At 41.9% G+C, this 16,310-nt stretch overlaps 1 protein-coding gene across 1 annotated transcript in view; it reads left to right on the top strand.

Moving 5' to 3' along the window:
• Nucleotides 1–516: 516 nt before the first annotated feature.
• Nucleotides 517–16,310, top strand: part of CEP55 (centrosomal protein 55) — a 22,718-nt gene continuing 6,924 nt past the window's right edge. Inside the window, exons 1-3 of the mRNA XM_007471570.1 lie at nucleotides 517–705; nucleotides 3,093–3,368; nucleotides 5,553–5,621. Of these exons, the coding sequence (XP_007471632.1) occupies nucleotides 523–705; nucleotides 3,093–3,368; nucleotides 5,553–5,621 (528 nt within the window). The 5' untranslated portion in view covers nucleotides 517–522. The remainder of the gene's footprint in view (nucleotides 706–3,092; nucleotides 3,369–5,552; nucleotides 5,622–16,310) is intronic.

Raw genomic sequence — 16,310 nt, forward strand, 5'->3', positions numbered from 1 at the left:
TTTTTTGCGGTACGCGGGCCTCTCACTGTTGTGGCCTCTCCCGTTTGCGGAGCACAGGCTCCGGACGCGCAGGCTCAGCGGCCATGGCTCATGGGCCCAGCTGCTCCGCGGCACATGAGATCTTCCCGGACCGGGGCATGAACTCGTGTCCCCTGCATCGGCAGGCGGACTCTCAACCACTGCGCCACCAGGGAAGCCCCCTCCATTTTTTTTAATGAAATTTTTCTACTGAAGTATGACACACATACAGAATCCTGCACAAACACAAGAGTACAAGTTGACATATTGAATACTCCCCATGTATCTACCACCCAGACTTTAAAAATATATAGTGTTGCTAGCACGCTAGAAGCCTTCCCCAGTCCCTGTTCCATACCCTACTGGTTTGGCTATATCACTTCTATTTAGATAGAAAGGTTCTTCTGTTTAGCAAATTTGTTATTAGACCTTTTCAAACCTGAGATTTGACCTTGTAAACTCAGACTTATAACTGTATTTTTATTTTTACAGACATTTTCAGAGATGTCTTCCAGAAGTCCCAAAGATTTAATTAAAAGCAAATGGGGACCAAAGCCTAGTTACTCCAAATCAGAAGCTGCATTAGAAAAATTGAGGGGAGAATTTGCACCCTTAAAAACACCGGTGGATGAAATTGCAAGTGGAAAAGGAAAGCTGAATGATAAAGACAGACACAGACTTTTGGAGGTAAGACCCTATAAACTGTAGTAAGCTTTGCTATAGTAGATGAGAAAGTATAATGATATAATGTAGTTTTTATGTTCACTAAATGTAAAAAACAAATCTAATGTCAACTTTGGGATTTAGCTTTTAATGTGAATGTTTAAAAATCCATTTAATCATGTATATTGGCTGCTTTACAAGTAATCTTTGTTTACAGTCTTTTTTAAGGTAAAATCATTACAGATATTAGCATTTTGTGTTCTGTTAAACTGTATTTCCCTAATGTACAATTTGGTATAATATAGTCTGTAAAGCAGTTAGGAATTTGCTAGAACTGGAAGGATTTAAAATTTAATCGTTAATTTGATTGTAATTTATTTTGCAAAAGTACTTTTATTGTTCATAGAAAATAAATGATCTGTACTAAATAATATCATTGGATTTCTTTAAATTTTACTTTATAGGCACATGATAAAACCAAATGATTTATTATTTTTTAACACATATTTATTATTATTTTTTAATACATAATATGTGTTAACATATTTTAACACATTTTTTAAACACATATCACCAATTCTTAGACATAAAGATTATTTTGTAATCTGGTGAAGGAATCTAATAGCTTTCCTGAGAGATCTCTTTCCAGTTCATTCCACTTCTGACGAGCACTGGCTATCAAAACCCCTTTTATAATCAATTGAAATTAACTTCCTGTAACTTCTACCCGTTTGTTCTAGTTATGTCAATTAAAGCTACACAGAACAAGTCTTTTCTTTTTTTTATCCAATTGACAATTTTTCAAATATCCAAGGAAATCTTGCTTCCTCTTACTTTTCTGTAGACCAACCCCATATTCTTCAGCTTTACTGGCTTTTTCTCCTCCTGGTCACTTTCCTGAATGCTCTGTGGTGTGTTCATGTCCCTCTTGAATTATGTACCTAGTATTGCATACAGTGGCCAACACAGGTTGAAGCGGTACTATTATTTCCCGTAATCTGGATGATACTCTATGAAAGCTTAAAATTGAATACGGTTTGGGCTTCCCTGGTGGCACAGTGGTTGAGGGTCCGCCTGCCGATGCAGGGGACACCGGTTCGTGCCCCGGTCTGGGAAGATCCCACGTGCCGCGGAGCGGCTGGGCCCGTGGGTCATGGCCTCTGAGCCTGCGCGTCCGGAGCCTGTGCTCCACAACGGGAGAGGCCACAACAGTGAGAAGCCCGCACACTGCCAAAAAAAAAAATTGAATTCAGTTTTTTGGTAACTGTATCATACTACTGTCTTGTCTTAAGCTTGTAGGCAACTGCAACTGTCCAACTCAATTTCCCCATCTTTTTTTTTTTTTGCGGTACGCGGGCCTCTCACTGTTGTGGCCTCTCCCATTGCGGAGCACAGGCTCTGGATGCGCAGGCTCAGCGGCCATGGCTCACGGGCCCAGCTGCTCCGCAGCATGTGGGATCTTCCCGGACCAGGGCACGAACCCGTGTCCCCTCCATCGGCAGGCGGACTCTTAACCACTGCGCCACCAGGGAAGCCCAATTTCCCCATCTTTATTTGAACAACTGCTTCTCTCCCCCACCCTCAAATGCAAGTTTTTAGTTTTATGTCGTTTTTCCTTTGTTAGCATGTAAAGCCATTCTGCTAACTTTTTCTATCATCTCTCTATTGATGCGTTCTCCCTTATGCCAGCAGGAGTTTAACAAACATGTCTTCTTTATCTTTCAAATCCTTGAAAATGTTGAACACTCCTTTGAAGGTCACCTTCTAGATTTGACACCAAATCATTTATTAACAAAAAGCAAGTTTATAAATGCACTTTTATCCGGGTAGAACATTTTGTTATTTTTAAATTCTGTTGCTTCAAGTTCATCACTGAGCATGTATCTCTTTGTGTGACTCACTTTTAGCCTTTAAGATTATTAGAACTTGCATCATGGGGGAATGACTAGCAGATACTCAGGTGAGAGCCAGCTTTTCTTCAGCTTCTTCTAACCACTGTTGACAGAGTTGATCTCTCCTTTCTGTGTCCATGTCCCATTCATTTTCTATATATCTTAACCACAGCACTTACCATATTGCATTAATATATTGGTTTACCTCTCTGATTTCTCTGAGCGTAAGACCTTGGCTTCATCTTGTTTTTTTTTAACTTTTTATTTTATATTGGAGTATAGCTGATTAACAATGCTGTGATAGTTTCAGGAGCACAGCAAAGCGACTCAGCCATGCATATATAGGTATCCATTCTCTCCCAGACTCCCCTCCCAGGCTTCATCTTCTTTTTTGCCCTGTATCTGATATAATGCTGACTTGATATATAATAAACACTTCACAAACGCTTGTTGTAATGTACTGTTTATTTTTGTGTTTGACCTGGCCTTTTTCTAAGATTCTTCTTGGTTTATATCTAGAAAATTCGAGTCCTTGAAGCTGAGAGAGAGAAGAATGCTTATCGCCTCACAGAGAAGGACAAAGAAATACAGCGACTCAGAGACGAGCTGAAAGCCAAACACAGCACTACTGCATTGCTTGAACAACTGGAAGAGAAAAGAAAGGAAGGTGAAAGGAGGGAACAGCTGTTGAAATCCTTGTCTGAAGAGACAGATGTATTAAAAAGACAGTTGTCTGCTACAGCTGCAAGACTTGCTGAATTTGAAGGCAAAGCTGATACACTTTGTTTATCGCAGGTACTAATTTCTTTAAACCCAGATTTTTTTAATCTTTTCTGATACAGTTTGTAATTCTTATGGAGAATGAGTTTGTTAAAACATGCTTGGCAAATGGTGAAACAGTATAGTATACTAACAGGTTCCTTCTTTTTTTTATAGCCTGGTACTTCTCCATAAGCAAAAATAGGTAATATGCCTCCCTCCACTCCCCACACCATTGTTTTATGCAAGGGAGTATTCAGAATACAGAATCCGCTGTGTATCTACAACAGCCAGGAAGATTTTGTTGGTTCTTTTTTCTATAGTTTGTATTGTGAAAACAATAGGCTTCATTTTTTGGTTGTTTTTCTTATTTGAGATACCCAAAATACTTAAAATATCAAGTATGCTTTTTTCCTAACTGTACATGCTTTTTCTCCCTCTCTTTTGTTTTAGCGTCACTAGTGTAGCAAAAAGAGCAAGGATTTGTGGGTAGGCAGATCTGAGTTCAGATCTTTGTTCTTCCACTTGCTAGCTGTGTGACTCTGAACAAATTCCTTAACCTCTCTAGCCTTGGAGACAATGCTAGAATTGACCAGACCCCTCTCCTAAACCTCAATTTCCACATAAGTAAAATCAGGGTAAGAATACTGGAGATTAAATGTTACAATATATGTAAATAGCCTAGCAGAGTGCCTGGCATGTAGTAGGTGCTAAATAAATGGTTTCTTATTGGTTTCTTTGATTCTTTTGGAAATTTGGACATTTGAATAATACTAATACTACAACTATTAATACCACCTACAGAAGAAAAGCTACGGCTTTCAGATACAATATGTCAACGATGTTAAGGGTCTTTCTACTTTATCTCCCCTTTAGAGCACCTATAATTTATATGTACTCTCATAGATGGGCAATTGAGTGTTTCTACAGATGAGTTCAGAGAGGTTAAGCTTTTCTAGAGAATTTCCATAGAACTGAAACTCATGAAGCATTATAGTCAGATCCTACATGGTTGACTAAACCTTTACTTAAAGCTCAAGAATTAGTTTCTTTTGAAGGTGGAAATGTAAATCTTGGTAGAAATGATAATTTAAAAAATGTATTCTTATAATAATTGTTGAATACCCACTACTCATTTCTGTATTAGTCAGCATGTCTAATTGCCTAACAACCGACCTCCAAATCTCAGAGTCTTATATGAAAAATGATTATTTTTCCCTCATGTCACAGCCTAGTGCAGGTTGGAGTGGAGGAGGCTTTGCTCCACATAGGCATTCAGAGATCCACGTTCCTTCCTTCTAGTGGCTTCCCCATCCCTCAGGGTGCAGTCCTCCACCAGATCTGCTATACACAGCTGTGGGCTAGACAGCATATGGAGCATTGGGGGAGCGTGTGAGGTCTAGGCCTGGGAATGGCATATCTCACTTTTGCTCACGTTCCATTGGACAGAATTCAGTCTCATGACCTCACTAACCACAGGGAAGTCTGGGAAATGTAGTCCACAATGTGCCCAGGGAGAAAGGAAAGGGATTTGATGAACTATCTCTATCATAGTTTCTACCTAAAGGACTAAATTGAGAGGGAGAAAGGGCTACATACTAGGGTGGCTAGAGCATCTTTGGAGAAAAAAATATTTTGAGCTTCTTTGCCATCCTTCACATACATCTCTTTCCTTATAGCTGTTAAAAGACTGAAATACAGCTTTTTATGAGTTTTGTTGACTAGCCTGGGTACCTTACCACCTACTTCCCCTCTTTTTTTTCCTCTATGAGAAAATGAAGAAAAAAGAGGGGAGAAATTATGTTTCGAGTTCTATATGAATGAATACTAATTAATACTATTGCTAATACAAATATAATTCTAGAAAACAACTTTCGTCTTTTATTTGCCAATTTAATATTTTCCAGATTTCATTTAAATAGCCCAGCTGTTTTCTCTCCTTCTGGTGAAAATCAGTGGGCTGTTCATATGCACTGAGGGCTATACTGGGGTCCAGGTGACCTCAGAGGTCAAATTAGGTATGAAATCTCAGGGTTTCCAATCTGCTTAGAAAGCTTCCAGGACATCTTAATTCTGCTCTGCTACCCATCACCTGGCATATACCAGATCTGGATTTTGGGATGCCCCTGTGAAGTATACTGTATTATTATGAAACTAAATATAATGAGGAAACTTCTGTTATTAAATTTATGATGTTAACTAATATTGATTTACTTGTAGACTGTGGCTACAAGTTGCTTCAATTCATCAATGAGTAATATTCATGAAATGGAAATACAGCTGAAAGATGTAAGTTCATTTTTCTTTTATTAAGTTATGACTAAAGAGGACTACTTCATTTATTATTAAATTTCATGGAAATTGACAGCAGTAATGCTGTGGCTTGAAAAACATCTTTTGAGGAAATGGAGAAATGAATGGTTTGAGATCATCTCTCTAGGTTACTACTACCTTTAAGTCTCTTTCCAGGCATTCAAGAGGGCCAGTTCCTCTAAGTATGGACTCTTTAGGATAGAAAGCCCTAGAAATCACCCATTTTTACCAAATACCTCAACAGTATCCCTTCTTCACCTAAATCTAATTTGCCCAACTATTTTATTATTATAATGTAATTTAACTTGTAGTTTTTTTTTTACTTTTTGTTTATCCATGCAAGATGTACTCTTTAGTTTGAAATTATTCCCTTGGAACCAGGGTTTGCTTTCATAGTTTGAAAAGGAAACACATTCTTTGTGTATTCAATGTTTCTTTTTCCTAGAATTTGATATGAGGTTATTTTAGATAAATGGTAAAGCTGTATTACAAACTTATGTCTTAAATGGATTGGTGAGTTTCATTGGAAATTAAATAAATTGGGGACACAGGACTACTATTCACATTGTACTTTTTCAAGTTTTAAGATTAGATATGCAAAGTATGAAATTCTTGATTTAATTATTGGGTCAGTAGGTAGGTATTGTGATTCCAGAAATATTACTGGCATGTCTGCCCTGATCTAGGTATGTTCTTAAGATTCCTGTTTTATCTTATCTAGCAGGTGTACCTTGAGGTGTATTTGATCTTCAAAAGAAGAATTTAAATCTGTTGAGTGTCTGTATAACTGGGTACCACATACCCTTATCAAAGTAATTTACCTAGAGGTAACAAAAATACAGAAGAAACATAATTCTTAAAATACTATCAAAATAAGTTTTTTGTATGTCATATACTATCCCCAGCATCTACAAAATTGGAAAGAATGACTAAATGGAATCTTGCGAAGTTTCTTGAATTTCACTAGTGTCTCGTTTAGCAAAGTACCTGAAGATAGATGCTGTTTTGTTAAACTCGGGTAATTTTTAGGCTTCTCAGTGCTAACTGCTTCAAAGAGCAACCAAAGTTATTTTTATGTAATGACGATTGGTCTGGGGTAGAACCCGAGATTCTCCATTTCCAGTAAGCTTCGGGTGCTGCTGCTACTGTTAGTGGTCTGAAGACCACCCTTTAAGAACCATTAAATTACATTTGGGGAGCAAGAGGTGGTTTAGCTCTGGTTACCCCTTTGGAGTCTCAGCAGATCTTTTAGAGCAGGAGGAGAATTATAGTTGGAGGGTTTAGGAGCAGGGAGAGAGAAATCTCACTCTTCAGAGTCTGCAGTGTCACAATATTGGCTTTGGGGAGCTCAGCAATGCTAATCCTACACCCTTTGCAAAGCTCCCACAAAACTTCCTTTAGAAGTTTGCCCACCTATTTTAAGAATCAGTATTTGTTATGCTAAAATAATCTTAAGGCTGAGCTGTATCATTCCTCAGCTACCATTTAGGTCTGGCTGATATTTTGAAATAATTACACGGAATTAATGCTGTAAACATTCTCCAGTGTCAGTAACTTTGAAACCGAATAGCTAAAAGTCAGTTTTAATAGGCATTTCTTGCTCTTGATCTTAAAAATCTGATTTTTAGGGAATTCCCTGGTGGTCCAGTGGTTAGGACTGTCAGCTTCCACTGCAGGGGACACAGGTTCAATCCCTGGTTGGAGAGCTAAGATCCCAAAAGCTGTGCAGTGAGGCCAAAAAAAAAAAAAAAAAAAAGGAAAATCTGATTTTTTTTTTTTTAATTAAAGCTTCTTTATTTATTTATTTTTGGCTGCATTGAGTCTTCATTTCTGTTCGAGGGCTTTCTCTAGTTGCAGCGAGTGGGTGCCACTCTTCATCGTGGTGTGCAGGCCTTTCACTGTCATGGTCTCTCTTGTTGCAGAGCACAGGCACCAGACGTGCAGGATCAGCAGCCATGGCTCACGGGCCTAGCCGCTCCGCGGCATGTGGGATCTTCCCAGACTGGGGCACGAACCCGTGTCCCCTGCATCGGCAGGCAGACTCTCAACCACTGCGCCACCAGGGAAGCCCGGAAAATCTGATTTTTAAACGTAGAATTATGGAAGATAAATAATAATTATTTTAAATTTTTTATTTGGAAAAAATTCAAATTTACAGAAAAGTTACAAGAATGGAAAATGGTACATAGATCCCCACATACTCTTTACCAAAATTGAACTATTTTTGGGACTCCCCTGGTGGTGAAGTGGTTAAGAATCCGCCTGCTAATGCCGGGGACACGGGTTCAATCCCTGGTCCGGGAAGATCCCACATGCCGTGGAGCAGCTAAGCCCGTGCACCACAGCTACTGAGTCTGCTCTCTGGAGCCCGTGAGCCACAACTACTGAGCCCATGTGTGGCAATTACTGAAGCCCATGCGCCTAGAGCCCGTGCTTGGCAACAAGAGAAGCCACTGCAATGAGAGGCCCGCGCACTGCAGTGAAGAGTAGCCCCCGCTCACCGCAACTGGAGAAAGCCCGTGTGCAGCAACATAGACCCAAGGCAGGCAAAAATAAATACATAAAATAAATTTAAAAAAAAATTGAACTATTGTTAACATTTTACCCCACTTGATACTCTTTCTCTTTCAATCCCCACCCCCATCCACACACACACAGATATAATTTTTTTTTTTTTAATTTGGCTGCATTGGGGCCTCGTTGCTACGTGTGGGCTTTTCTCTAGTTGCAGAGAGTGGGGGCTACTCTTTGATGTGGTGCACGGTTTCTCACTGCGGTGGCTTCTCCTGCTGTGGAGCACAGGCTCTAGGCGCATGGGCTTCAGTTGTTGTGGCATGCGGGCTCAGTAGTTGTGGTTCGAGGGCTCTAGAGCCCAGGCTCAGTAGTTGTGGCACATGGGCTTAGTTGCTCCACGGCATGTGGAATCTTCCCGGACCAGGGCTCAAACCCGTGTCCCCTGCATTGGCAGGTGGATTCTTAACCACTGCGCCACCAAGGAAGTCCAGTATTTTTTTTCTGAACCGTAAAATAGTTGCATATATCTACAGCCCTTTAAGCCTATATACTTCAATGTTTTTTCCTAAGAATGAGGATACTCTTTTTTTTTTTTTGAGGATACTCTCTTACATGACTCCAGTACAGATAGCAACTTTAGTAAATTTAACATGGACACAATACTTGTATGTAATCTACCATCCATATTCTGGTTTTGTCAATTGATGCATATTTTTTCTTCCTCCAATATAGGCTAACATTTCAATCTACATTAGAGTTTTTGCCCAAGGAATATTTAATGGATCCCTGCCAAAGCAGGAGGAAGAGCTTTAGTAGTGTTCCATACGGCTTCAATTTGCCCACTCGTGTTCTGTATTTTTACTGATAACTTGGATGGAAATGGTAAATGCATGTTTAACAAATGTGTAGATGACACAAAGCTGGAAGAGATAACTAATGCGAGGAGGACTCTAAGGATACAAAACTCATAATGTCAGCATTCACTGATAGCTATCAAATCCATTTATTATTGATTCTATAAAGAAATGAAAGAGTAGATGCAAAGAGTCAGTGAGGTCAGGAGTAAAGAAGTGTTTACTACTTTATTGAAGTAACATCGCCATCACGTGGCCCTTTAGAATATTGTCTCTCTCGTGCTCGCTTTGTCAGCATGTATACTAAAATTGGAATGATACAGAGAAGATTAGCATGGCCCCTGTGCAAGGATGACATGCAAATTCGTGAAGCAGTCCATATTTAAAAAGAAAAAGAATATTGTCTCTCATATCTTAAACCAATATAGTTTTGTTCCTCCTACTTAAGTAATGTATAGACGGATTCATTTAAAAGAAGAAAATTTTCATGACCATCCAACGTTGACTTAAATTATTTATATTAAAATATTGCTTAAATACGGACGTATTTTAAATTCGGTATAAAGTTAGGTATCTTTAGCATCTAACAATGATTTATAAGTATTAGGATATATGCGTGCTTTTTGAGTCGTACAATGCTACATCTCTTATAAATTAAATTTGAGTGTATAAAACAGAGTGGCTCTACAGTATCTCTGCTTGATAAATGAACTCTTCAGCCATATGAGGAAAACTAATGTTATAACTGCCTGACAGGTGCAGAGAGAAGAGTGGCTGGGGGGAGGGCCCTGGACTAAGTCATTGATTCCAGAGGCTGCCTCTGTCTTCCTAATCCATTTCCTAGTTTTATAGAGAACAGACATTGAAAATCCTTTAAGCCCCATACCTGGAAGCTTTGCTCATGAGTTTGTAGGATACTTGTGGAAGCAGCCTAGCAAAGGGTGGAGGAACTCTCTAGACTTAGAGTTTCCCTATATAGAGATCATTTTGGACATAGAGCTCAACTGCCTGTATCTTTTAAAAATTATTATTATTTATTTATTTACTTATGGCTGCATTGGGTCTTCATTGCTGCACGCGGGCTTTCTCTAGTTGTGGTGAGCGGGGGCTACTCTTCATTGCGGTGTCTTCTCTTGTTGCGGAGCACGGGCTCTAGGTGTGTGGGCTTCAGTAGTTGTGGCTCGTGGGCTCTAGAGCGCAGGCTCAGTAGTTGTACGGGCTTAGTTGCTCTGCAGCATGTGGGATCTTCCTGGTCCAGGGCTTGAACCCGTGTCCCTGCATTGGCAGGTGGATTTTTTTTTTTTAATATGTGATTACTTCCTGGGGTGTAATCGTTTTTTTTTTTTTTAATTTATTTTTTGGCTGTGTTGGGTGTTCGTTGCTGCACGCGGGCTCTCTCTAGTTGTGGCGAGTGGGGACTACTCTTCGTTGCGGTGTGTGGGCTTCTCATTGTGGTGCCTTGTCTTTGTTGCAGAGCACGGACTCTAGGTGCACAGACCTCAGTAGTTGTGGCTCGCGGACTCTAGAGTGCAGGCTCAGTAGTTGTGACACATAGTTGCTCTGCGGCACGTGGGATCTTCCCAGACCAGGGATCGAACCTGCATCCCCTGCATTGGCAGGCGGATTCTTAACCCCTGCACCCCCATGGAAGTCCCTGCCTGTATCTTTTTTTTTTTTTCCCTGCGGTACACGGGCCTCTCACTGTTGCGGCCTCTCCCATTGCGGAGCACAGGCTCCGGATGCACGGGGTCAGCAGCCATGGCTCACGGGCCTAGCCACTCCGCGGCACGTGGGATCTTCCCGGACCGGGGCACGAACCCTTGTCCCCTGCATCGGCAGGCGGACTCTCAACCACTGGGCCACCAGGGAAGCCCCCTGCCTGTATCTTTAAAGGATGAAAATTCCTACCTGAAAGAAGATGCCCTGATATGCAACCAAAAACTTCCAGTATGTTCTTACCACTTATCCCATCTCACCCTTATAGAGAGAGATTGAGGGGCGGGGGGCAGGAGCCCCTCCTTTTACAGTGTACCTACAACAAATGCAGGATGATTCATAAAGAATTGAACACTTCTGAAAATGTATTCCAGTATGTATATGTTACTTCAGTAGAGTTACACCATGCAACTTTTTAAAGAACTTTGTGTTTTTGCCATCTCTTTCTGGCAGCCCTGAAGGTTAAGAAGTTACACATCCTGGCTGCCACACTTTCATCACTGATAATAGTAAATTCTAACAGGTCTTGGTTGAATTATGACACAAAGGATACATATTATACACTTGTAAGATTATAGAAATAGTTGTGATAGTTCAATTACGCATTACTTAATGAGTAATCGATTTTTGAAAATGTTTTATTCTTTTTGAATCACTCTAAATGTGTTGTTCTACTGTGCGTAAGGAACTGCTAGATTCTTTCCTGCCCTCTCCTCTTCCCTGAACACTCACAAACTGGTTTGGGGCTACAAGGCTTGCTGGTTCTTGCAGCCATTGTTTCCCCACCCCATGTTGTCAACATCATTCACAAAGATTTATCAGGCAGCCACTGGCTATGGAAACAGTGAACACAAACAAGGAACTGTGAAAGAAAATATCTAAACAAGCCTGTGCTCAGCTGTCCAGAGGGCTCAGGATGTAGTTATGATAAGAAGTATCATCAAGAAGCAATCAAGGTCATGAGTATAAGATGCCATATAGATTGAGTGGACATGAAAATCGCTATTGGCTTAGGAAGGAGAGGAAGTTTAATGAGGACAGTTATGGTGAGAAGCCTTGAAAGACAAGCCTGGATTCATCAGAACTTGATGAAAATGTAGTATTTAAGTGGGCAGGTAGCATAGGAAGGGGTTCTAGGGCACTCTGTACAGAGGGAAGAGGCACAGAGGGTGTGCACAGTTGTGTAGACAACAGGGCAGCAGCGGAGGAGAGGAAAGGCCAGGCTGCGACCTGAAGAGATGGGGGCGGCAGGTGGTGGACACTTTAATGTCAGCCTAAGGGAACATAGCTACGGTTCAGCAAGTGGCACGAACCCTTGTCCCCTGCATCGGCAGGCGGACTCTCAACCACTGGGCCACCAGGGAAGCCCCCTGCCTGTATCTTTAAAGGATGAAAATTCCTACCTGAAAGAAGATGCCCTGATATGCAACCAAAAACTTCCAGTATGTTCTTACCACTTATCCCATCTCACCCTTATAGAGAGAGATTGAGGGGCGGGGGGCAGGAGCCCCTCCTTTTACAGTGTACCTACAACAAATGCAGGATGATTCATAAAGAATTGAACACTTCTGAAAATGTATTCCAGTATGTATATGTTACTTCAGTAGAGTTACACCATGCAACTTTTTAAAGAACTTTGTGTTTTTGCCATCTCTTTCTGGCAGCCCTGAAGGTTAAGAAGTTACACATCCTGGCTGCCACACTTTCATCACTGATAATAGTAAATTCTAACAGGTCTTGGTTGAATTATGACACAAAGGATACATATTATACACTTGTAAGATTATAGAAATAGTTGTGATAGTTCAATTACGCATTACTTAATGAGTAATCGATTTTTGAAAATGTTTTATTCTTTTTGAATCACTCTAAATGTGTTGTTCTACTGTGCGTAAGGAACTGCTAGATTCTTTCCTGCCCTCTCCTCTTCCCTGAACACTCACAAACTGGTTTGGGGCTACAAGGCTTGCTGGTTCTTGCAGCCATTGTTTCCCCACCCCATGTTGTCAACATCATTCACAAAGATTTATCAGGCAGCCACTGGCTATGGAAACAGTGAACACAAACAAGGAACTGTGAAAGAAAATATCTAAACAAGCCTGTGCTCAGCTGTCCAGAGGGCTCAGGATGTAGTTATGATAAGAAGTATCATCAAGAAGCAATCAAGGTCATGAGTATAAGATGCCATATAGATTGAGTGGACATGAAAATCGCTATTGGCTTAGGAAGGAGAGGAAGTTTAATGAGGACAGTTATGGTGAGAAGCCTTGAAAGACAAGCCTGGATTCATCAGAACTTGATGAAAATGGAGTATTTAAGTGGGCAGGTAGCATAGGAAGGGGTTCTAGGGCACTCTGTACAGAGGGAAGAGGCACAGAGGGTGTGCACAGTTGTGTAGACAACAGGGCAGCAGCGGAGGAGAGGAAAGGCCAGGCTGCGACCTGAAGAGATGGGGGCGGCAGGTGGTGGACACTTTAATGTCAGCCTAAGGGAACATAGCTACGGGTCAGCAAGTGGTGTCCTGAAGCTTTAAAATATTCTCAGTTATTTAATATAATTAGAACAATTTAGCACTTTGGGAGACCGAGGAAGAGATTGAACTGAACTTATTAGCAGTAACTATTTTAACTCAAAATACTGAGTTATCGTTGTATTAACTGACTTAAAGCTTTTGGTCGTGGCCCGCATCTTCTCCCACTCTTCTCAATGGGAAAATCACCCTCCAACTGAGGATTTCTAAATCCCCAAATGATCAGGGTTTACCAAGACCCAGCAGTGAATCATTGCTCAAGTAGGTATTCCTGTGGGGATAGACAGATGATAGCATGGGCAGCAGGGACAGAGGGCTCAGTACCGGTGAGCTTGGCCATTGTGAAGGGGTGTTAGCATCACTGTGTGCGTCTCCTCCTGGGGCCCGTCATCCATAACATTTTATGCATGTGACATCAGGTTTAGCTGTGCATGCTCTCTTTACACAAATAGTGATTGAGACTTATTTCCCCAGCCTCCCGGTAACACAGAATGAAAGGGGGGCGGTCCCATCCTCTTGGACTGAAGACCTAGATTGGAAAGGAGAGAGGAGTTATAATCTCATTGCATGTTGATGCTACAGTATAAGAATTTCAAGACTTCTTTCCCTCTAGTACCCACAGGTGAATTGTCTTCTTTGCTAGCTTTCAACCTGAGTCTATGCCCTACTTTCAATAACAACAATGAAAGCTGTTACTGGCAAAACAGGAGGTATGGACGAGAGGGAGGAGGTATGTACAGTTGCTGGGGATGCCCAGCAGGCTCCTTTGGCTTTACCTTTGACTGAATTTGCAAGGATCCAGTGGTTAAGAGAAGTGAGAGTTGGAATCAGAAGATATATGAACTTGTCCTAGTTAATAATCAAAATATCAATAGAATTTTTTTTTTTTTTGCGGTACGCAGGCCTCTCACTGTTGTGGCCTCTCCCGTTGCGGAGCACGGGCTCCGGACGCGCAGGCTCAGCGGCCATGGCTCACGGACCCAGCCACTCCGCGGCATGTGGGATCTTCCCGGACCGGGGCACGAACCCGTGTCCCCTGCATCGGCAGGCGGACTCTCAATCACTGCGCCACCGGGGAAGCCCTCAATAGAATTTTTCATTAAGAAATTTCATAAATCTATATACCTCGGTCCATATCTTCTACCTTGTTGTATCCACTAAAGTTAATGTAGCTTCTTTTTTTTTTTTAAATATGAAACTTCATTCAATTTTTTTAATGTATTTTATTTTATTTTATTTATTTATATATATTATTTTGCGGTACGCGGGCCTCTCACTGTTGTGGCCTCTCCCGTTGTGGAGCACAGGCTCCGGATACGCAGGCTCAGCAGCCATGGCTCACGGGCCCAGCCACTCCGCAGCATGTGGGATCTTCCCGGACCGGGGCATGAACCCATGTCCCCTGCATCGGCAGGCGGGCTCTCAACCACTGCGCCACCAGGGAAGCCCTATGTATTTTATTTATTTATTTATTTATTTATTTTGGCTGCGTTGGGTCTTCGTTGCTGCACGTGGGCTTTCTTTAGTTGCGGCGAGTGGGGGCTACTCTCCATTGTGGTGCGAGGGCTTCTCATTACCGTGGCTTCTCTTGTTGCGGAGCACAGGCTCTAGGTGTGCGGGCTTCAGTAGTTGTGGCATGTGGGCTCAGTGGTTGTGGCTTACAGGCTCTAGAGCGCAGGCTCAGTAGTTGTGGCACACGGGCTTAGTTGCTCCACAGCATGTGGGATCTTCCCGGACCAGGGCTCAAACCCGTGTCCCCTGCATTGGCAGGCGGGTTCTTAACCACTCCACCACCAGGGAAGCCCTTAATGTAGCTTCTTATGTGAATATTTTGCTAATGTCTTGCCACAGATCAGGTAGTATGATCCACAGAAAATGTAGATGAGATTTTATAAAATTTTTCAGCTTGTGCTAGGTGGCTGGTAAGGCATCATCTAGTTTCTTGTAGGAAAGATGTAACTGAAATGAAAAACTAATATTAGCAGTAACAGTAAAGTGAATCACTTTCCCTCTTACCACCTAATTTAAACAGACACTGCTTATTTTATTAATATTATCCCATCATTCAAATAATTTCTTGACTACAAAAGCTGTGAATCCTCTTGGAAAAGCATGATCTGCCACTTCAAGGAGCTTACTATCTATTTGAGAGAAACAGCAAACAGAAAAAAGCTGAAGATGGTTGGTAAAATAATTTTTTAAAATATGTAGACATATGTATATATAACAACTGAGTTCATAAGCCCCTATACAAACCAGATGAATGGTCCCAATTTGGGAGTTTTGAGTTCTAAAAGATATAAAAGATGAAAATTGGTGATAAGGAGAGAGGGTGGTATTTAAGTTTGAGATGGAGTTAGCAGTGCAAACAGTTTATTGGGGAGCGACATCTGTGAAAGAAAAAGGAAGGCAGCAGGACTGGGCAGGGGCACCGTCAGGCCAGGATGCAAACCTGACAGAGCCTCTGTCCACCCTGTGGAGAGCTCCCAGGCAGAGCCCTGTGTTGGGTGGAAACAGCTCTTTTTCTTTTTTTTAAAATTTATTTATTTAATTTATTTATTTTTGGCTGTGTTGGGTCTTTGTTGCTGCGCATGGGCTTTCTCTAGTTGTGGCAAGGGGGACCTACTCTTTGTTGCAATGCCCGGGCTTCTCATTGCGGTGGCTTCTCTTGTTGCAGAACATGAACTCTAGGCACGTGGGCTCAGTAGTTGTGGCTCACGGGCTTAGTTGCTCTGCAGCATTTGGGATCTTCCCAGACCAGGGCTCCAACCCATGTCCCCTGCATTGGCAGGCAGATTCTTAACCACTGCGCCAAAGGGAAGCCCCAAGAAACAGCTCTGTCTTAAAAGAGTATCTGAGCAGGGCTTCCCGGGTGGCGCAGTGGTTGAGAATCTGCCCGCTAATTCAGGGGACACGGGTTCGAGCCCTGGTCTGGGAAGATCCCACATGCCGTGGAGCAACTAACCCCGTGAGCCACAACTACTGAGCCTGCACGTCTGGAGCCTGTGCTCTGCAACAAGAGAGGCCGCGATAGTGAGAGGCCCGTGCACC

This window comes from Lipotes vexillifer, unplaced genomic scaffold, assembly GCF_000442215.2.
Source record: "Lipotes vexillifer unplaced genomic scaffold, Lipotes_vexillifer_v1.1 scaffold325, whole genome shotgun sequence".
Classification (NCBI taxonomy): Eukaryota; Metazoa; Chordata; class Mammalia; order Artiodactyla; family Lipotidae; genus Lipotes; species Lipotes vexillifer.